The sequence below is a fragment of the Zootoca vivipara genome, chromosome W (genome assembly GCF_963506605.1).
Source record: "Zootoca vivipara chromosome W, rZooViv1.1, whole genome shotgun sequence".
In the NCBI taxonomy this organism is placed as follows: domain Eukaryota; kingdom Metazoa; phylum Chordata; class Lepidosauria; order Squamata; family Lacertidae; genus Zootoca; species Zootoca vivipara.
In genome coordinates this window covers 3,099,535-3,121,411 of record NC_083293.1, presented here as the reverse complement: position 1 = coordinate 3,121,411, position 21,877 = coordinate 3,099,535, and the positions used below count along the sequence as shown (strand labels likewise).

The following is a 21,877-nucleotide window of genomic DNA, read 5'->3' as shown; positions in this document are numbered from 1 at the left end:
CTTCCTAATGTTGAGGTGGAATGGATTCAAACTACAATCCTAGAGTTAGAAGAGACCCCAAGGGTCATCCAGTCCAACCCCCTGCCAAGCAGGAAACTCCATCAAAGCATTCTTGACATATGCCTGTCAAGCCTCTGCTTAAAGACCTCCAAAGAAGAATAGAGTCTGACAACACTGCATCAGAACAGGAATTCAATGTGTGACACAACTCGGATCACGCTCCAACAGCAGAAGAAATTGGCTCCATCCTTAAGAGAGGGTGGGGGGTGGAAGAGAAAGAATATTTCTGTTTTTCAAGGCCGCTTAAAGTTCAGAGACAATGCAAGCCAGCTCCTGAGAGGCCTGCTGGAACCCCCATAAGTATGGTATAGACCAGTTGGTATATAGACCAACTCAGCAATGGCCAGAGGATTGGAGAAGATCAGTCTACATCCCAATCCCAAAGAAGGGCAGTGCCAAAGAATGCTCCAACTACCGCACAATTGCTCTCATTTCACACGCTAGCAAGGTTATGCTCAAAATTCTACAAGGCAGGTTTAATCAGTATGTGGACTGAGAACTCCCAGATGTGCAAGCTGGATTTCGAAAGGGCAGAGGAACCAGAGACCAAATAGCAAACATGTGCTGGATTATGGAGAAACCTAGAGAGCTCCAGAAAAACATCTACTTCTGCTTCATCGACTATGCAAAAGCCTTTGACTGTGTCGACCACAGCAAACAATGGCAAGTTCTTAAAGAAATGGGAGTGCCTGATCACCTCATCTGTCTCCTGAGAAATCTCTATGTGGGACAAGAAGCTACAGTTAGAACTGGATATGGAACAACTGATTGGTTCAAAATTGGGAAAGGAGTACGACAAGGTTGTATATTGTCTCCCTGCTTATTTAACTTATATGCAGAATTCATCATGCGAAAGGCTGGACTAGATGAATCCCAAGCCGGAATTAAGATTGCCGGAAGAAATATCAACAGCCTCAGATAGGCAGATGACACAACCGTGATGGCAGAAAGTGAGGAGGAATTAAAGAACCATTTAATGAGGGTGAAAGAGGAGAGCGCAAAATATGGTCTGAAGCTCAACATCAAAAAACACCAAGATCAGGGCCACTGGTCCCGTCACCTCCTGGCAAATAGAAGGGGAAGAAATGGAGGCAGGGAGAGATTTTACTTTCTTGGGCTCCTTGATCACTGCAGATGGTGACAGCAGTCACGAAATTAAAAGACGCCTGCTTCTTGGGAGAAAAGCAATGACAAACCTAGACAGCATCTTAAAAAGCAGAGACATCACCTTGCCAACAAAGGTCCATATAGTTAAAGCTATGGCTTTCCTGGTAGTGATGTATGGAAGTGAGAGCTGGACCATCAAGAAGGCTGATCGCCGAAGAATTTATGCTTTTGAATTCTGGCGCTGGAGGAGACTCTTGAGAGTCCCATGGACTGCAAGAAGATCAAACCTCTCCATTCTGAAGGAAATCAGCCCTGAGTGCTCACTGGAAGGACAGATCCTGAAGCTGAGACTCCAATACTTTGGCCACCTCATGAGAAGAGAAGAATCCTTGGAAAAGACCCTGATGCTGGGAAAGATGGAGGGCAGAAGGAGAAGGGGACTCCCTGGAAAAGAGCCTGATGTTGGGAAAGATGGAGGGCACAAGGAGAAGGGGATTCCCTGGAGGAGACCCTGATGTTGGGAAAGATGGAGGGCACAAGGAGAAGGGGACTCCCTGGAAAAGACCCTGATGCTGGGAAAGATGGAGGGCACAAGGAGAAGGGGACTCCCTGGAAAAGACCCTGATGTTGGGAAAGACGGGGGGCACTAGAAGGGGACGACAGAGGATGAGATGGTTGGACAGTGTTCTCGAAGCTACGAACATGAGTCTGACCAAACTGCGGGAGGCAGTGGAAGACAGGAGTGCCTGGCGTGCTCTGGTCCATGGGGTCACGAAGAGTCGGACACGACTAAACAATAGCAACAAAGACAATGTGCACAAAAGAAAACTATGCTTTCTGCCTAGAGAACGGGGTTTCTAGGACTGAACAAAATGCAAGAGGCAGATCAGAGTTATCCCTCTTATGGACAATAAGCAGCTAAAGAGCTGAAGGTTGTGCCTGCTTCTCAAAGCGAGACTTTTATATGTGTTGAGTGCATGTCCCTCCTTTATCCACTCGGGTATATCTTAAACAAGCAAGTACTGACAAAGCTTTCACTGCAGAATAGAGAGATAAGAATGCTTTGAGCAGTAGCTATCTTAGTACAAAAACAGCTTTTTCAACTCTATTCAGAACCAATTCAAACATTCTGGGGGGGAAAGCATGCAGTATAGCAGGTAGATCACGGGGTGTTCCTGGTAGATCTCTGGCCCCCCAGTGATCTCCTTAAAAAAAGAGCAAAAAAAAAGCACAAAACCCAAACCACAACTTTGCCTTTCTCCAAAAAGCTCCCCAAGTTTGGCTTCCTCAAAAAGCTCCACAACTTTTGCTTCCCAAAAAAAGCTCAAAAACTTTGGGTAGAATCATAGAATCCTAGAGCTGGAAGAGATCTCAAGGGCCATCCAGTCCAACTCCCGGCCAAGCAGGAAACACCATCAAAGCATTATTGACATATGGCTGTCAAGCCTCTCCTTAAAGACCTCCAAAGAAGAAGGAGACTCCACCACGCTCCTTGGCAGCAAATTCCACTGTCGAACAGCTCTTACTGTCAGGAAGTTCTTCCTAATGTTTAGGTAGATCACTCCTAGTTTTTTTACAACAATGGGTAGATCCCTGCCAGTTTTTTAATACTGCAGTAGATCGCAATCTATTGGGAGTTGGATGTTCCTGCTATAACGGATTCGGGCAGAATGGTGGCAGCGTAGCGCCGAGGGAAGACTCGGCATCTCTTTAAGCGAGAGAGACGCTGGAGGGGACAGGACGCAGGAAGCGGGTCCTTTGCTAAAATTTACTGCGTGTAATCTTTTAAGAGAAAACATAATGAAAATGATGTATAGATGGTATCTTAACACCAGTAAAATTAGCTAAGATTTATCATAATCAGGATAATAAATGTTGGAAATGTAAGAAAGAGGAAGGCTCATTTTATCATATGTGGTGGACTTGCCCACTAGTAAGGGATTTCTGGGAGAAGATTTATAATGAATTAAAGAGAGTGTTGAAAAACACATTTATTAAGAAACCATAATCCTTTCTATTGGGTATAGTCGGGAAAGAGATTCCTAGGAGAAATGTTAATTTCTTTATGTACGCTACAACGGCGGCAAGAGTACTATTAGCCAAGAACTGGAAGACCCATGAATTACCAACAGTGGATGATTGGCAAATGAAAATGATGGGAGTATATGGAACTGGCTGAGATGACCGGGAGAATCCGCGACCGGGGAGAAGAAGCGACAGAAGATTGGAAATATTTCAAAATTTATTGGGGAAAAATATGCTAAAATTGTATATCAAGAATAGATTTAGAATTGTATAGAAGCTGAGGATTTAAAATCTAAGTGAAGTATATAGAAAGGATAGATTTGAAATTTTAAGAAATTTATATTAAAATGCATTAGAAATTGCTAAAAGATAAAAATGAAATGAAGCTCAGATGGAGGGAACTCGAGGAGGTCCCTATATACAATGTTAAAGAAATTTGGATTTATATTTAGATGCTTGTTTTCTTCCTTTATTGTTATGTTATTTTATTTTAATGTGTTTCATTGTCTTTTAAGTTGCTGTTGATCTTTTGTTTTTTATCTTTTGCGTTTACAAAATCAATAAAAATCATTTAAAAAAAATAGAAGTTTATAGAAACTGCGGGTTTGGGAATTAAGCGAAGTAAATTGATGTATGAGAGATTTGAAATCATAAGGAGTTTTAAATAACGAATTGGAAATTGCTAAAGATAAAGGAGTAATGAACCGCAGACGGAGGGAACTCGAGGAAGGTCGCCCCCCCCCAATACAATGTTAAAAGAAAAGGATTTTGCATTTGGATTTCGTATTTTTTTAATGTAGTGTTCTTGTGTTTATTGTTGTTTTCATATTGTCGTGTCTTTTATTGTTACTTTTATAAGGTGTTGTTTCTTTTTGTTGTAAAATCAATAAAAATTATTATTAAAAGAAAAAAGAAGCGGGGCCTTTTCAGGGATGGCCCCACTTGGCCCTCCAGTTGCCCATCGCCCCGATCACTGCTCCCGTAAGCAGACAGCGAGGCCCTCTTCTCTGCGCACGCGCCGGGAAAGCTCCGCCCATTGCCCCGCCACTGCCGTCGAGAAAAGGCACCGCCTCCGTCGCCCTCTTCCCGCTTTTGGGCAGCCCTAGCGACTGAGGCGGCCGAGCGAGAGGGAGGCGGAGTCCTCCGCCTCCCCGGCAGCCCTAGCGCCTAGTGACGCGAAAGGGGCGGGGAAAGGGGCGCGCACGTCCGCTGGGGCGAGGGAGAGAGGGAGGCGGAGTCCGCCGCCTTCCTGGCAGCCTTGGCGCCTAGTGACGCGGAAGGGGCGGGGAAATGGGCGCGCCCGTCCGCTGACAGGTGGCGCGAAAGGGCTTTCGCTGAGGCGGCCGAGCGAGAGGGAGGCGGAGTCCGCCGCCTTCCCGGCAGCCCTAGCGCCTGGCGATGCGGAAGGGGCGGGGAAATGGGCGCGCACGTCCGCTGAGGCGAAGAGACGGCGCTTTCTCGGCGGCGGCTGGTGACCGAAAGAACCCGGGACCGAGGGGTGAGTGAAGGCAGGGAGCCTAGGAGGGGTCTCTCTCCTTCCGGGCGAGGGGCCTGTTTGGGGACTACCATTCCCAGCATCCCTCACCGCTTGCTCCTGCTCGTGAGGGATGATGGGAGCTGTAGTCCCCAAACAGCTGTGAGGCGACCCCAGCCCGAAACAAAAGCGGGCCTCCTCGGGCTTGAGGGGAAGGGGCGGCTCTGTGGGGGGGGGGGGGGGTTCGCCACAGCCCCTCCACTTGGCGGGGTCTGGACGGGGAGGGGGCGATCGGGGGTCTCTAGCCGATGGGGGCGGGGCTTCCTGGGGGGGCGGGAAGGGCCTGGCTCTTTGGAATTCATAGACTCCTAGAGTTGGAAGAGACCCCAAGGGCCATCCAGTCCAACCCCCTGCCAAGCAGGAAACACCATCAAAGCATTCTTGACATATGGCTGCCAAGCCTCTGCTTAAAGACCTCCAAAGAAGGAGACTCCGCCACACTCCTTGGCAGCGAATTCCACTGTCGAACAGCTCTTACTGTCAGGAAGTTCTTCCTAATGTTGAGGTGGAATCTTCTTTCTTGTAGTTTGAATCCATTGCTCCGTGTCCGCTTCTCTGGAGCACCTTCCTCTATATGACATCCTTTGATATATTTGAACTCTTCCAACTCTATGATTCTATGAAATTCGTAAGTAGAGGTACCACTGTATATTAATTCATGGTCCACCCGGCTGCAAAAGTAGGCAAACCCCAGAGCCTTGACCTTTGCCGCTTTTTTCTTTCTGCCTATAGGTTTGCCAAGATGCTTTCGGATTCCTAAATCACCCTGACGAGACGTTTGGGGAGACCAAGCCGGCCGGCGAGCAGAAGGCGCAGAAGCGAGGAGGAATCGGGGCCAATGCAGCAGCAACGAAGGCAGCCAGAGTTAGTGGGAGGAAACCTTCCCGTCTTCCTCTTCCCCACGGAGCTGATCTTTTATGCGGACGACCAGTCGACCCACAAACAGGTCCTGACTCTCTATAACCCCTACGAATTTGCCTTGAAATTCAAAGGTGCGTCTCACTTACAATTCAATTTTTAAGGGTTTGCTTAGGGAGGAGGGATTCTCTCTCTTTTATTTTATTTTTTAAATAACCTTTATTGAGATTAAAACAATACTATACATAAAATACACACCAATAAAAACTACAACCAAAACATAAATCAAATCAGCCGTTATACAAATCTTACATTTTTCTTCTTATAAGTTGACTTTCACTCGTCTTCATCCCGTGCTACAGATATACTTATTTGTACTGCTTTAAATCAAAGGCCTGGAAACGATGCCTAATGAGGAACGGCTTAGGGAGCTGGGTATGTTTAGCCTGGAGAAGAGAAGGTTAAGGGGTGATATGATAGCCATGTTCAAATATATCAAAGGATGTCATATAGAGGAGGGAGAAAGATTGTTTTCTGCTGCTCCAGAGAAGCGGACACGGAGCAATGGATTCAAGCTACAAGAAAGAAGATTCCACCTCAACATTAGAAAGAACTTCCTGACAGTAAGAGCTGTTCGGCAGTGGGATTTGCTACCAAGGAGTGTGGTGGAGTCTCCTTCTTTTGAGGTCTTTAAGCATATGTCAAGAATGCTTTGATGGTGTTTCCTGCTTGGCAGGGGGTTGGAGTGGATGGCCCTTGTGGTCTCTTCCAACTCTATGATTCTATGATTCAGCCGTTATACAAATCTTACATTTTCTTCTTATCAGTTGACTTCCACTCGTCTTCATCCCGTGCTACAGATATACTGATTTGTACTGCTTTAAATCAATTTCATTTTGGAATCTGTACAGAATATTTGTTGTCAACCCAAGTCTTTTCAGATATTCTCCAAATTTTCCCCCAATTATGACTACATTTCTTATAGGTACTCCCTCTCATTGCATTTGTCAGTCTGGCCAAATCAATATAAAAAAATTCCTTCAGTAGCACCTTAAAGACCAACTAAGTTTTTATTTTGGTATGAGCTTTCGTGGCCAAATCAATGTAACTGATTCCTTTTCCCTGCCAATCTCTAATTGTAGGCGTCTCCTGTGATTTCCATAATTTAGCGATTGAAACCCTTGCAACTGTCACTGAGCACAGGAATACTTTTTCGTCCTGTTTATTCCCTCATCTACCATGCCCAATAGAAATGATTCTGGAGGTTTTTTAATGTTGTATTTGAGTATTTTTTTTTCCATTCCTCCAATACATCATTTTATTTTAGTACAGTGCCACCAAATATGTCAAAAGGTCCCTAACCTCTTTATGGCATCTCCAGCAATGGTTGTCCTTGGTTTTGTACATTTTATGGATTTAAAGAAATTTTATTAAATTTTAAAAAATACATCATACCAAAAAATCCATTTCAACAACAATTTCATACATAGAAAATCCCTAATACAAAATCCCCATCCCCCACAGACTTCCCTCCGCTGCTTTCTCGACTTCTGTTTCTATCTATTTATACTTCTGACAAAATCTAATCTAATGTCCTCTATAATTATTAATCCCTGCGTGCATTCTTTCATCTACTAGCTCTTCCCAAATCATTTTTTTAATTACAGTGGTGCCTCGCTAGACAAAATTAATTCGTTCCACGGGTCAATTCGCATAACGAATCTTTCGTCTAGCGAGTCCCGGTTTCCCATAGGAATGCATTGAGACTTAATCAATGGGCTCCTATGGGCTCCGGGGGACTGGCGTCGGGGAAGACAGGCAGGCAGGTAGGCGCTTGCTCTCTTGCTCTCGACCCCGGCAAACAGCGCCCACCGATCTTCGGATCCGTCCCCCGATGCGCCACGGCTCGGGGAAGCAGGCAGGGAGACGGCAACAGCCCGCAGCTTCCCGGCGCTTTTGCCATCTCCCTGCCTGCTTCCCCGAGCCGAAGCGCATCGGGGGACGGAGCCGAATTCCTCCCCTTCTTCCCGCTGCCGCCAAGCCAGTCCCTGAGCCGAAGTGCGGCGCGGGAGGGGGCTTTTCGTCGTTTGCGTTCCCCCAAGGGAACGACGAAAAGCCCCCGCTGCTGACTGCCTTCGGCTCGGGGACTGGCTTGGCGACAGCGGGAAGAAGGGGACGAACCAGAAGAAGGAGACCAGCGGAACACAAAGGAGGAAGGCGGCAAAGGAAGATCAGCTGAGAGGCGGTGACAGCTGTCAGCGCCTCTCAGCTGATCTCCCTTTGCCTTCTTCCTGTGCTGCAGCTCGTTCCCCTTTGCCAGACGAATGCCCCTTTCGCTAGGTTTTGCAATCGGAGGTTTTTATGGCCACGCTTCGCAAGACGAAGCGGTGGCCCTAAAAAACCTCATCGTCTTGCGAGGCCACCTCCGATCGCAAAACCTATTCACATAGCGGAAAATTCGTCTTACAGGGCATTCGTCTAGCGAGGCACCACTGTCTCTCCAATTTTATCTCTTAATCTAACTTCCTGCCTTTTAATCTAGGCATGTAAGCATATCTTCCTTCTTACTATATTTCCGCATATATTCATCATAACTTTTCCACCCGCTTCTCAATTTTTGCTTCGATTGGCTTCTCGCCACCGCTGTCCATTTGGCCATTGGCAAATACTCGCAAAGTTTGTTAATCCGCCGCTCTGCTGTTGGTATATTTGCGGTTTTCCAATATGTGGCTATTAACGTCCTGGCTGCTGTACAAGCATGCAAAAAAAAAATTTTTTATTCTCCTTTGATACTTCGTTATTAATCAATCCCAATAAATAAATCTCTGGGGTTTTTTGATAATTGATTTTTTCCTGAGTTTCTTCAATTCCTCATGAATAGCTAGCCAGAACTTTTTGATCCCTTCGCATGTCCACCACATATGGAAAAAGGTACCGGACAGAGATTCGTTTTTAACCTATAAATTTTAGCCCATTTTGTAGGTGTTAAGTACCACCTGTGGTACATTTTTACAAAATTTTCTCTTATATTATATGAAGCTGTGAAGTTGATATCCTGGCTCCATAGTTTTTCCCATTGCTCTAGATCAGGCATCCCCAAACTTCGGCCCTCCAGGTGTTTTGTACTACAATTCCCATCACCCCTTACCACTGGTCCTGTTAGCTAGGGATCATGGGAGTTGTGGGCCAAAACATCTGGAGGTCCGCAGTTTGGGGGTGCCTGCTCTAGATGTATGGTTGTCCCGATATCTTTTGACCAATTAATCCTTGCTTCTGTTGTGCCTTCATCCATCAAATCCCATTCCAGTAGGAGATTATATGCTCTGGATAATATTTTAGTTTTACTTTGGATAACTTCCTTCTCAAATTTAGAAATATCTCTTGCAAAACATTTCTTTTTATCTGCCTTGAATATACTGCACAGCTGTATATATTGCCAATTACTTATTCCAAAGGATTTTAAATCTTCATATATTTTTTTAAATTTATATTCACCCCCCGATTTCCTCTAACAACTGTCTATATGTGAGCCAATCTGATATAGTATTCAATTTCTTAATAGCATTTTATGGATTTTGACTGGCGTCAGGTACCACTTATAAAACATCTAAATTAGGTTTTCTTTAACTCCCTCTGACGCTGCAAAATTCCAAAATACTTTCCAGAGTTTTTTCCCCATCTGTCCATTTCTATAGATTTCCCCAACTCCATTGCCCACTTGGTCGTAGTTTCCTTCACTGCTCCATCTTCAACCTCCCACTCCAGAATGGTATTATACATCTTAGAAATAATTTCCCGGGTATTCTGTAGTAGGTCGATCTCCAATAAGGATGGTTCATTATTAAAACCTTTTTTTTTTTGGCAATATCATCTTTGAATCTAGTTACAGGTAGGTAGCCGTGTTGGTCTGAGTCGAAGCAAAATAAAAAAAAATCCTTCAGTAGCACCTTAAATACCAACTAAGTTTTTATTTTGGTACAAGCTTTCGTGTGCATGCACACTTCTTCAGATACACTTGAAACAGAAGTCAGACCCTTATGTATATACAGAGGGTGGGGATGGGGGTGGGAATGGGTGATGGGCTGATGGGAGTGGTAAACCTGTAGATGGCTGTTAACGACTGCTGATGACTGCAATTGGTCCTGCGGGGGGGAAAGCAAGGGCCGAGGCGCTAAAGAAAGCTTGATCATGCATAATGAGATAAGAATCCAATGTCTTTGTTCATCCCAGGTGGCTCCATGGTTTTAAGCTTGGTAATGAGTTCCAATTCAGCAACTTCCCTTTCCAGTCTGTTCCTGAAATTTCTCTGTAATAAAACAGCGGCTTTGAGATCTTGTATAGAATGTCCTGGGAGATTGAAGTGTTCTCCTACTGGTTTCTCTGTCTTGCGGTTCCTGATGTCAGATTTATGTCCATTTATCCTTTAGCGTAGGGCTTGGCCTGTTTGTCCAATATAGAGAGCTGAAGGGCACTGTTGGCATTTGATGGCATACACAATGTTAGAAGATGAGCAATTAAATAGTCCTGAGATGGTATGACCCAAAAAGGAAAATAACAGAACACCACTAGTCATCACATACAGCTGCAATAAACCCAGATGCCAACTTTGCTGCCACATACACCATCTACAGCAGGCTTCCCCAAACTTCGGCCCTCCAGATGTTTTGGACTACAATTCCCATCATCCCCGACCACTGGTCCTGTTAGCTAGGGATCATGGGAGTTGTAGGCCAAAACATCTGGAGGGCCACAATTTGGGGATGCCTGATCTACAGGTTTACCACTCCCATCACCCATTCCCCCACCCTCTGTATATACATAAGGGTCTGACTCTTCTGTTTCAAGTGTATCTTATGAAGTGTGCATGCACACGAAAGCTCGTACCAAAATAAAAACTTAGTTGGTCTTTAAGGTGCTACTGAAGGAATTTTTTTATTTTTCTTTGAACCTGCTATGCATTTGGTGAAATTGTATCCACCCTGTTAAATGTTGTTGAATCTCCTCATAGTTTTTTAGCTTAAATACCCCACCTTTCACCTCTATTAAGTCTCTATATTTTCCCCACTTTCCATCCGTATTTAATTTTTTCCGTTGTTATAATCTCTGTTGGTGACAGCCAATTTGGGGTTTGAGGCTCCATCAAATATTTACATCTTTCCCATACCTTCAGTAACGATTTTTTGATGATGTGGCTATTAAATCTAAACATTAGGAAGAACTTCCTGACAGTAAGAGCTGTTCGGCAGTGGAATTTGCTGCCAAGGAGTGTGGTGGAGTCTCCTCCTTTGGAGGTCTTTAAGCAGAGGCTTGACAGGCATATGTCAGGAATGCTTTGATGGTGTTTCCTGCTCGGCAGGGGGTTGGACTGGATGGCCCTTGTGGTCTCTTCCAACTCTATGATTCTATGATTCTAAATCCTTTATGTATCTTCACCTTTGTCTCAACTTCCTTTTATTCGCTTTCTCATCTGCCTTTTGGGAGTCCAGATCAGGCATGGCCCAACTTGGCCCTCCAGCTGTTTGGGGACTACAGCTCCCATCATCCCTGACCACTGGTCCTGTTAGTTAGGGATGATGGGAGTTGTAGTCCCAAAACATCTGGAAAGCCAAGTTTGCCTATGCCTGATCTAGATATTTGCTTAGAAAGAATAATTCTCATTTTAATAGACACAACCAGGCCCACAATGCAGCCTGGTTTGCTGAATTGCCTTTTACATTAACTACCGATTATTTTACGAACGCCCGCTCAGATCCTAACTCTTAATTCTCGGGAAAGTACCCAATTTAGACAAGTTAAAAATGCCGGTGGGAAACCTGTGGCTCCCGTCATCTCTAGACAACAGGAGCACTGGTCAGGAATGATGGGAATTGTAGTCCCAAATACAACTGGAGGGCCGGAGTTTGCCTATGCCTGTTCTGAAGGTCAGAATGGACTTGAAATCAACGAGATCAGGCTTAGCAAACTCGGGCCTCCAGCTGTTTGGGGGCTACAACTTCTATCATCCCTTATCCCTGGTCCTGTTAGCTAGGGATGATGGGAATTGTAGTCCCAAAACAACTGGAGGGCCGGCGTTGGCCTATGCCTGTTCTGAAGGTCAGAATGGAATTGAAATAAACGAGATCAGGCTTAGCAAACTCGGGCCTCCAGCTGTTTGGGGGCTACAACTTCTATCATCCCTTACCCCTGGTCCTGTTAGCTAGGGATGATGGGAATTGTAGTCCCAAAACAACTGGCGTTTGGCCATGCCTGATGTTGAGCTTCGCTTCTGTGGCAGTTCCTTGCAATTGGCCAACATACGGTGACGGCCCCTTTTCTTTCCTTCCAGTTCTCTGCACAACCCCAAATAAATATGTCGTGGTTGATGCGGCGGGCGCGGTGAAGCCTCAATGTTGCGTTGACATGTGAGTAAAAAGCTGGTTTCTTTGGGGGCATACTGAGCAAGTTTGTAGATGACGCCAAATTGGGAGGGGTGGCTAATACCCCAGAGGACAGAATCACGCTTCAAAATGACCTTAATAAATTAGACAACTGGGCCAAAGCAAACAAGATGAAATTTAACAAGGAGAAATGTTACACTTGGGCAAAAAAAATGAAAGGCACAAATACAGGATGGGAGACACTTGGCTTGAGAGCAGTAAATGTGAAAAGGATCGAGGAGTCTTGGTAGACCACAAACTTGACATGAGTCAGCAGTGTGATGCAGCAGCTCAAAAAGCCAATGCAATTCTGGGCTGCATCAATAGGAGTATAGCATCTAGATCAAGGGAAGTAATAGTACCACTGTATTCTGCTCTGGTCAGACCTCACCTGGAATACTGTGTCCAGTTCTGGGCACCACAGTTCAAGAAGGATACTGACAAGCTGGAACGTGTCCAGAGGAGGGCAACCAAAATGGTCAAAGGCCTGGAAACGATGCCTTATGAGGAACGGCTTAGGGAGCTGGGTATGTTTAGCCTGGAGAAGAGAAGGTTAAGGGGCGATATGATAGCCATGTTCAAATATATCAAAGGATGCCATATAGAGGAGGGAGAAAGATTGTTTTCTGCTGCTCCAGAGAAGCGGACACGGAGCAATGGATTCAAACTACAAGAAAGAAGATTCCACCTCAACATTAGGAAGAACTTCCTGACAGTAAGAGCTGTTCGGCAGCGGAATTTGCTGCCAAGGAGTGTGGTGGAGTCTCCTTCTTTGGAGGTCTTTAAGCAGAGGCTTGACAGGCATATGTCAAGAATGCTTGGATGGTGTTTCCTGCTCGGCCGGGGGTTGGACTGGATGGCCCTTGGGGTCTCTTCCAACTCTAGGATTCTATGAAATGACTATCTCAGCTGAATTGCCCTCCCACTAGAGGTCAAAGAGAACAACAATTACCAGACCTTTAGAAGGCATCTCAAGGCAGCCCTGTTTAGGGAAGCTTTTAATGTTTCATGGATTTCTGAATTTTAATGTTTGATGGATCTCTGTATTTTAGAATTTCTGTTTTGTTGGAAGCCGCCCAGAGTGGCTGGGGGAACCCGGCCAGATGGGCGGGGTATAAATAATAAATTATTATTATTATTATTATTATATAATTGATCATATCAAATTAATACTGGTGGGCTCTTCTTCTGGTGGCACTTTTTACAATAGTAAATAATAGTAAATAAGTACCCCTCTCACATAATTTATCTGTTCATTTGGCTAATTCTGCATATTCCATGAGAATATGCAGTAAGTTCCTGACAGTAAGAGCTGTTCGACAGTGGGATTTGCTGCCAATATGTGTGGTGGAGTCCCCTTCTTTGGAGGTCTTTAAGCATATTTCAAGAATGCTTTGATGGTGTTTCCTGCTCGGCAGGGGGTTGGACTGGGTGGCCCTTGTGGTCTCTTCCAACTCTACGATTCTATGACCTGTGCATATATAAAAAATGAGCCGTTTATAAATCTTAGAAGCAAGTCTATTTAGTATGGAGATAAGGCGGGCTTCCTCAACTTTGGACCTCCCGATGTTTTTGGCCTACAACTCCCATGATCCCTAGCTAACCGGACCAGTGGTCAGGGATGATGGGAATTGTAGTCTCAAAACATCGGGAGGGCCGAGCCGAGGTTGAGGATTAGTTAAATAGGGTGATTTAGAAATACGAAGATAAAAGTGATTGAGGCGAACGGGAGGAAGTCAAAGCTCCCTTTGAGCAAAGATATATGTGAGGAAGAAATTTTATTTGGTTGCCTTGCCAGTTTTTCTTGCGCGAGGTATTCGTCTTGCGAGGGACCATTGTATCCGTGTATATCAGGCACCCCCAACCTTTGGCCCTCCAGATGTTTTGGACTACAATTCCCATCATCCCTGGCCCTGGTCCTGTTAGCTAGGGATCATGGGAGTTGTCGGCCAAAACATCTGGAGGGCCACGGCTTGGGGATGCCTATTATAAAGGGAAAAGGGGAAAAATTAATTTACATTATATTTAAACAAAAAATAGCAATAACGCGGCTGTTCACACTCTCCTCTTGTTCCAGCGTGATCCGCCACCGAGACGTCCAACCTTGCCACTATGGCGTGATTGACAAGTTTCGGCTCCAGGTCTCCGAGCAGAGCCAGAGGAAAGCGCTGGGGAGGAAAGAGGTCATCGCCACGCTTCTTCCGGCGGCGAAAGAGCCGAAGGAAGAGGAGGAGGGCAGGATCACGGAGCACCTGGCAGACAGCGTCTTTTTCGAGCAGGCTTTGTGCCAGCCAGGTGAGTTGAATGTACCTGCCTCTTTCTCTCTTTCTCTTTTTAAAAATGTTTTATTGGAGCATATTTACTTTTTTAAAAAATAGTTTTGATGGCTTCTTCAATATATACATCCTTTATGAAATATCTCTCTAAAACTTTCCCTTTTTTCCTGCCCTCCTCCTCTTTACCTTTCATTTATTCATCCTGCGTCTTATTTCCCCAATAAATTTCTTTTTTCCCCCATTTTTTTATTTTTTATAAAGACATCTAGTAAAAACAAAACACTACAAATAACAACATCCAAGAAAGAAAAAGAAAACAAACAACAACAAAACAAAACATACAAAATTTCATATTCTTAACCTTTTATCTACTCATTGTACTGCGACTTCCTCCGATTCTCCTTACTGCGATTCACTGTTAATCCACTTTAGCAATTTCTACTTCATAATCCTTATATCCTTATATAAATTGTACTTATTCTTAATTCCAAACAAAACCATTATCGATCGTATTTCATATTTTCCTTTACCACCAAACCAAATCTTAAACTACAGCATTGAATATACCTCAAAATCCATTTCTTACTATTTAATTACAATACTATTCTTCTTCAAATAAACTTTAATAATTTCTAATACATTTACATCTATATTATTATCATTATATACCAGGGGTCCTCAAACTTTTTTCAGCAGGGGGCCAGAGATGCATTTTAAATAAACGGGTACATTCTACTTGTGTAAAAACATGCTGGTTCCCGGACCGTCAGACAACAATTGGGCCGGATTTGGCCCCCGGGCTGTAGTTTGGCTACCCATGGCGGGGGCTGGGGAAAAGTTTTGCCGCAGGCTGGTCCCTCAGACCTTGTGGGGGGCCGGACTATATTTTTCTTGGGGGGGCGGTGGAGAACGAATTCCTATGCCCCACAAATAACCCAGAGATCATAGAATCCTAGAGTTGGAAGAGACCACAAGGGCCATCCAGTCCAACCCCCTGCCGAGCAGGAAACACCATCCAAGCATTCTTGACATATGCCTGTCAAGCCTCTGCTTAAAGACCTCCAAAGAAGGAGATTCCGCCACACTCCTTAGCAGCAAATCCCACTGCCGAACAGCTCTTACTGTCAGAAAGTTCTCGCTCCTCGCAGGGGCCGCCCTCAAAACCGACCCAGAAACCCCAGTGCGACGAACCCAAGGACTTTGCCACCAATTAATATGCGCCAAATCCAGTCCCGGCGTTGTCACTAAACTTGCTGCTACCACCAATTATGTGACGAAATGTCCTCCCTCTCTATTACTATAAATGCGACACAGGAATCCAGGTGTGAAACCACGCTCCCTCTTCTCCTGCCGCCTTAAAATAAACCCCTTTTACTTGTGGGTTTCTTAGTAAAGAGAGTCTTTCAGCTTACGTGGCCTGGTATCTTGAGAAACTCTAGGCTGTTTGACGGAATAACCTCTTGCCTACAGTAAAGGGTCTCACTCAGTTTGATTCCCCACTGCAAAAGTTTGCCCTTTCCACTCTGGCTACTTTGTGGCACCCCAGGTTATCCTCCTAAGCCTCCTCAGTGTAACTCTAGGACACCAACTGTTGCCTCTATTCCCGAGGTAAGTTTTGTCCTCTTGAGCCACCACTTCTGTGAGTTTTGATACCCAGCTGGAATAACTAGGCACATCCACTTTTTAATATAACATTCAAGAAAGCTTTATTCAAACTAGAGGACTTTTAAATGCGTAATGGTTTCACGTGTACAGGCTCCTAGATCATATTCTTAGTTTCCTTTAACAATGGCTAGATAATATAATTCAATTAAACTCCTCAGAACACCCTAAGATCTCCTACTCCTACACGCTCCCCCGCTCCCTCTTCACTCCCACAACCCTCTCCTGATCCCCTGAACTAACTGCCTCCCATCCCTTTTAAACTCCTGGCAGTCCCGCCCCTCAGGAATGGAATGCGTCATTTATCTAGGAGGTTGGGGTTTTAACTCTTTCACCCTGGGGTTCTATTGCCAACCAGACCAATCCGTCACACCCAGCGAGCGCAGAACACCACAGCAAGGCTCCTTGCAGGGCTATGGAGGACAGGTTCAGGTTTCAGGTGCTGGTTTTCACCTTTAAAGCAGGCTTCCCAGACCTTGGCCCTCCAGAGGTTTTTGGCCTACAACTCCCATGATCCCTTGTGGTCTCTTCCAACTCTATGATTCTATGACTTGTGCATATATAAAAAATGAGCCGTTTATAAATCATAGAATAGAGTCATAGAATCGTAGAGTTGGAAGAGACCCCAAGGGCCATCCAGTCCAACCCCCTGCCAAGCAGGAAACACCATCAAAGCATTCTTGACATATGCCTGTCAAGCCTCTGCTTAAAGACCTCCAAAGAAGGAGACTCCACCACACTCCTTGGCAGCAAATTCCACTGCCGAGCAGCTCTTACTGTCAGGAAGTTCTTCCTAATGTTTAGGTGGAATCTTCTTTCTTGTAGTTTGAATCCATTGCTCCGTGTCCGCTTCTCTGGAGCAGCAGAAAACAACCTTTCTCCCTCTTAGAAGTAAGTCTATTTAGTATGGAAATAAGGCGGTCTTCCTCAACTTTGGACCTCCCGATGTTTTTTGGCCTACAACTCCCATGATCCCTAGTTAGCAGGACCAGTGGTCAGGGAGGCTGGGAATTGTAGTCTCAAAACATCGGGAGGGCCGAGGTGGCGGAAGCCTGCACTTAACCCCCAAAACCAAAGAGAATGTCCTGAAGATTATGTATAGATGGTAAAATTAGCTAAGATGTTTAGGATGAGTAGTAAAACATGCTGGAAATGTCAAGAGAGGAATGGTGAATTTTATCATATGTGGTGGACATGCGAAAAAGTTCAAAGATTTTGGGAAATGATATACAATGAATTGAAAAAGATTTTCAAATAGACTTTTCCAAAAAAAAAACGGAGGCTTTTTTATTGGGTCATATAGGACAAGAGCCCCTTCATGGATCAATGCCTTGTCGTGGCGAAGGGGCTTGAATAACTCAGAGAAGCTATGAGCTATGCCATGCAGGGCCACCCAAGATGGACAGGTCATAGTGGAGAGTTTTGACTAAACGTGATCCACCTGGAGAAGGAACTGGCAAGCCACTCCAGTATCCCTGCCAAGAAAACTCCATGGACAAAGACAACAGGCATATAAAAGTTATGACTCTGGAAGATGAGCCCCTCAGGTCGGAAGGCGTCCAACATGCTACTGAGGAAGAGCGGAGGACAAGTACAAGTAGATTCAGAGCTGATGAAGCGGCTGGGCCAAAGCCGAAAGGACGCTCAGTTGCGGATATGCCTGGAAGCGAAAGGAAAGTCCGATGCTGTAAAGAAAAATATTGCATAGGAACCTGGAATGTAAGAACCATGAATGGCGGTAAGCTGGATGTGGTCAAAAATGAGATGACAAGAATAAATATCGACATCCTGGGCATCAGTGAACTAAAATGGAAGGGAATGGGCGAATTCAGTTCGGATGACTATCATATCTACTACTGTGGGCAAGAATCCTGTAGCAGAAATGGAGTGGCCCTCATAGTCAACAAAAGAGTGGCAAAAGCTGTAATGGGATGCAATCTCAAAAATGACAGAATGATCTCGATACGAATCCAAGGCAGACCTTTTAACATCACAGTAATCCAAGTTTATGCACCAACTACCGGTGCTGAAGAAAGTGAAATTGACCAATTCTATGAAGACCTACAACACCTTCTAGAAATGACACCAAAGAAGGATGTTCTTCTCATTACAGGGGACTGGAATGCTAAAGTAGGGAATCAAGAGATAAAAGGAACAACTGGCAAGTTTGGCCTTGGAGTTCAAAATGAAGCAGGGCAAAGGCTAATAGAGTTCTGTCAAGAGAACAAGCTGGTCATCACAAACACTCTCTTCCAACAACACAAGAGACGACTCTACACATGGATATCACCAAATGGACAGCATCGAAATCAGATTGATTATATTCTCTGCAGCCAAAGATGGAGAAGCTCTATACAGTCAGCAAAAACAAGACCTGGAGCTGACTGTAACTCAGATCATCAGCTTCTTATAGCAAAATTCCAGCTTAAACTGAAGAAAGTAGGAAAAACCACTGGGCCAGTAAGATACAATCTGAATCAAATACCTTATGAATACACAGTGGAAGTGAGGAACAGGTTTAAGGATTTAGATTTGGTGGACAGAGTGCCTGAAGAACTATGGATGGAGGCTCGTAACATTATACAGGAGGCAGCAGCGAAAACCATCCCAAGGAAAAGGAAATGCAAGAAAGCAAAATGGCTGTCCAACGAGGCCTTACAAATAGCGGAGGAGAGGAGGCAAGCAAAATGCAAGGGAGATAGGGAAAGATACAGGAAACTGAATGCAGATTTCCAAAAAACAGCAAGGAGAGACAAGAGGGTCTTCTTAAATGAGCAATGCAAAGAAATAGAGGAAAACAATAGAATAGGGAAAACCAGAGATCTGTTCAAGAAAATTGGAAATATGAAAGGAACATTTCGTACAAAGATTACCATAATAAAGGACAAAAGTGGTAAGGACCTAACAGAAGCAGAAGACATCAAGAAGAGGTGGCAGGAATACACAGAGGAATTATACCAGAAAGATATGGAGGTCTCGTACACCCCAGGTAGTGTGGTTGCTGACCTTGAGCCAGACATCTTGGAGAGTGAAGTCAAATGGGCCTTAGAAAGCACTGCTAATAACAAGGCCAGTGGAAGTGATGATATTCCAGCTGAACTGTTTAAAATTTTAAAAGATGATGCTGTTAAGGTGCTACACCCAATATGCCAGCAAGTTTGGAAAACTCAGCAATGGCCAGAGGATTGGAGAAGATCAGTCTACATCCCAATTCCAAAGAAGGGCAGTGCCAAAGAATGCTGCAACTACCGCACAATTGCGCTCATTTCACACGCTAGCAAGGTTATGCTTAAAATTCTACAAGGCAGGCTTAGGCAGTATGTGGACCGAGAACTCCCAGAAGTGCAAGCTGGATTTCGAAAGGGCAGAGGAACCAGAGACCAAATAGCAAACATGCGCTGGATTATGGAGAAAGCTAGAGAGTTCCAGAAAAACGTCTACTTCTGCTTCATTGACTATGCAAAAGCCTTTGACTGTGTCGACCACAGCAAACTATGGCAAGTTCTTAAAGAAATGGGAGTGCCTGATCACCTCATCTGTCTCCTGAGAAATCTCTATGTGGGACAAGAAGCTACAGTTAGAACTGGATATGGAACAACTGATTGGTTCAAAATTGGGAAAGGAGTACGACAAGGTTGTATATTGTCTCCCTGCTTATTTAACTTATATGCAGAATTCATCATGCGAAAGGCTGGACTAGATGAATCCCTAGCCGGAATTAAGATTGCTGGAAGAAATATCAACAACCTCAGATATGCAGATGACACAACCTTGATGGCAGAAAGCGAGGAGGAATTAAAGAACCTTTTAATGAGGGTGAAAGAGGAGAGCGCAAAATATGGTCTGAAGCTCAACATCAAAAAAACCAAGATCATGGCCACTGCTCCCATCACCTCCTGGCAAATAGAAGGGGAAGAAATGGAGGCAGTGAGAGATTTTACTTTCCTGGGCTCCTTGATCACTGCAGATGGTGACAGCAGTCACGAAATTAAAAGACGCCTGCTTCTTGGGAGAAAAGCAATGACAAACCTAGACAGCATCTTAAAAAGCAGAGACATCACCTTGCCGACAAAGGTCCGTATAGTTAAAGCTATGGTTTTCCCAGTAGTGATGTATGGAAGTGAGAGCTGGACCATAAAGAAGGCTGATCGCCGAAGAATTGATGCTTTTGAATTATGGTGCTGGAGGAGACTCTTGAGAGTCCCATGGACTGCAAGAAGATCAAACCTCTCCATTCTGAAGGAAATCAGCCCTGAGTGCTCACTGGAAGGACAGATCGTGAAGCTGAGGCTCCAATACTTTGGCCACCTCATGAGAAGAGAAGAATCCTTGGAAAAGACCCTGATGTTGGGAAAGACTGAGGGCACTAGGAGAAGGGGACGACAGAGGACAAGATGGTTGGACAGTGTTCTTGAAGCTACGAACATGAGTTTGACCAAACTGCGGGAGGCAGTGGAAGACAGGAGTGCCTGGCGTGCTATGGTCCATGGGGTCACGAAGAGTCGGACACGAATAAACGACTAAACAACAACATGCGGAATTAGCAAGGCTGACTAGCAGGATCCGAAACCAGGGAGAGGCAGAGTTCCAAAAAGACTGGAGTAAATTTGTGGACTATATGGAGAGGAACTGTAGAAGTTTAAAGACCCTTGCAGGACTGAAATAAATCCTACGAAATGACTTTAAATAGAAGGAGTAAAGGAACTGCGAGATAAGAGTTGATAAGAAAACCAAATGAGGGGAGGGAGGGAGGTCAAAGCTAGGCAGAGCATTGGGAATTCGAGATAGGGGAATAGATGTTAAAAAGAGGAAAAATTAAAAAGAGGAAAAATTGTGTGTGTTGTGTTTGTTGTTGAATGTTTTGTTTTGTTTAATGTGTTTATTTGAGAAATTTAATAAATTGCTTTTAAGAAAACCAAAAAAAAAACCCAAAGAGAGTAAAGGGAAAGGGTCAGAAAGAAAGAAAGAAAAGAAAAGAAAGAAAGAAAGAAAGAAAGAAAGAAAAGGATAGAGGGCCACACCCATTTGACTTTTTAATCTTTTATTTGAGCATATTTACAAACAAATGGACAATAAGGTACACACACTTCACCCCCCCAAAACCAAAGAAAAGAAAGGGAAAGGGTCAGAAAGGAAGGATGAAGGAACAGGCCCATTTGACTCGCCCCTGCCAGCACTTGTCACCTTGAGAGTGCTTTAAGTTCACGTTCCCCCTGCGTATCGTTTATCGCTGCAGCTTCGATAGTACGATTACGGTGTAACATCAAGTCACCTTTACAAGCTCGACCTTCCTCTGCTTGTCAATATGAAGAGGATGCCAACGAGTTCGAACTTTTCTGTAAGGAAAAAAAGGATTTTATGTTCCCCCTGCTTCCTCTGGTTGTCAATAAACATTAGGAAGAACTTCCTGACAGTAAGAGCTGTTCGGCAGTGGGATTCGCTGCCAGGAAGTGTGGTGGAGTCTCTTTCTTTGGAGGTCTTTAAGCAGAGGCTTGACAGGCATCTGTCAAGAATGCTTTGATGGTGTTTCCTGCTTGGCAGGGGGTTGGACTGGATGGCCCTTGGGGTCTCTTCCAACTCTGTGATTCTATGATTCTATGATATGATAGCCATGTTCAAATATATAAAAGGATGTCATATAGAGGAGGGGGAAAGGTTGTTTTCTGCTGCTCCAGAGAAGTGGACACGGAGCAAAGGATTCAAACTACAAGAAAGAAGATTCCACCTCAACATTAGGATGAACCTCCTGACAGTAAGAGCTGTTCGACAGTGGAATTTGCTGCCAGGAAGTGTGGTGGAGTCTCCTTCTTTGGAGGTCTTGACAGCCATATTTCAAGAATGCTTTGATGGTGTTTCCTGTTCGGCAGGGGGTTGGATGATGCCGGCAAGATTGAACCTGTCTGTAAAAAAGGGATTTTATGATTCCAAAAAGCAAACCT

General features: G+C 44.6%; 1 protein-coding gene across 5 annotated transcripts in view; it reads left to right on the top strand.

Annotated features, from left to right (window-relative positions):
* Positions 1-4,543: 4,543 nt before the first annotated feature.
* LOC132591105 (motile sperm domain-containing protein 1-like) overlaps positions 4,544-21,877 on the top strand; it is a 39,483-nt gene continuing 22,149 nt past the window's right edge. For 2 of the 5 annotated variants that reach the window (XR_009556980.1, XM_060270060.1), the window contains exons 1-4: positions 4,549-4,690; positions 5,459-5,718; positions 11,910-11,985; positions 14,078-14,295. Coding sequence is in view for 4 of the 5 variants with exons in the window: in XM_060270060.1 (XP_060126043.1) it covers positions 5,565-5,718; positions 11,910-11,985; positions 14,078-14,295 (448 nt within the window). In the remaining variant the exon portion in view is untranslated. Of the gene's footprint in view, positions 4,691-5,458; positions 5,719-11,909; positions 11,986-14,077; positions 14,296-21,877 lie in introns of all 5 variants that reach the window. The other 3 variants (XM_060270062.1, XM_060270059.1, XM_060270061.1) reach the window with 3 other exon arrangements.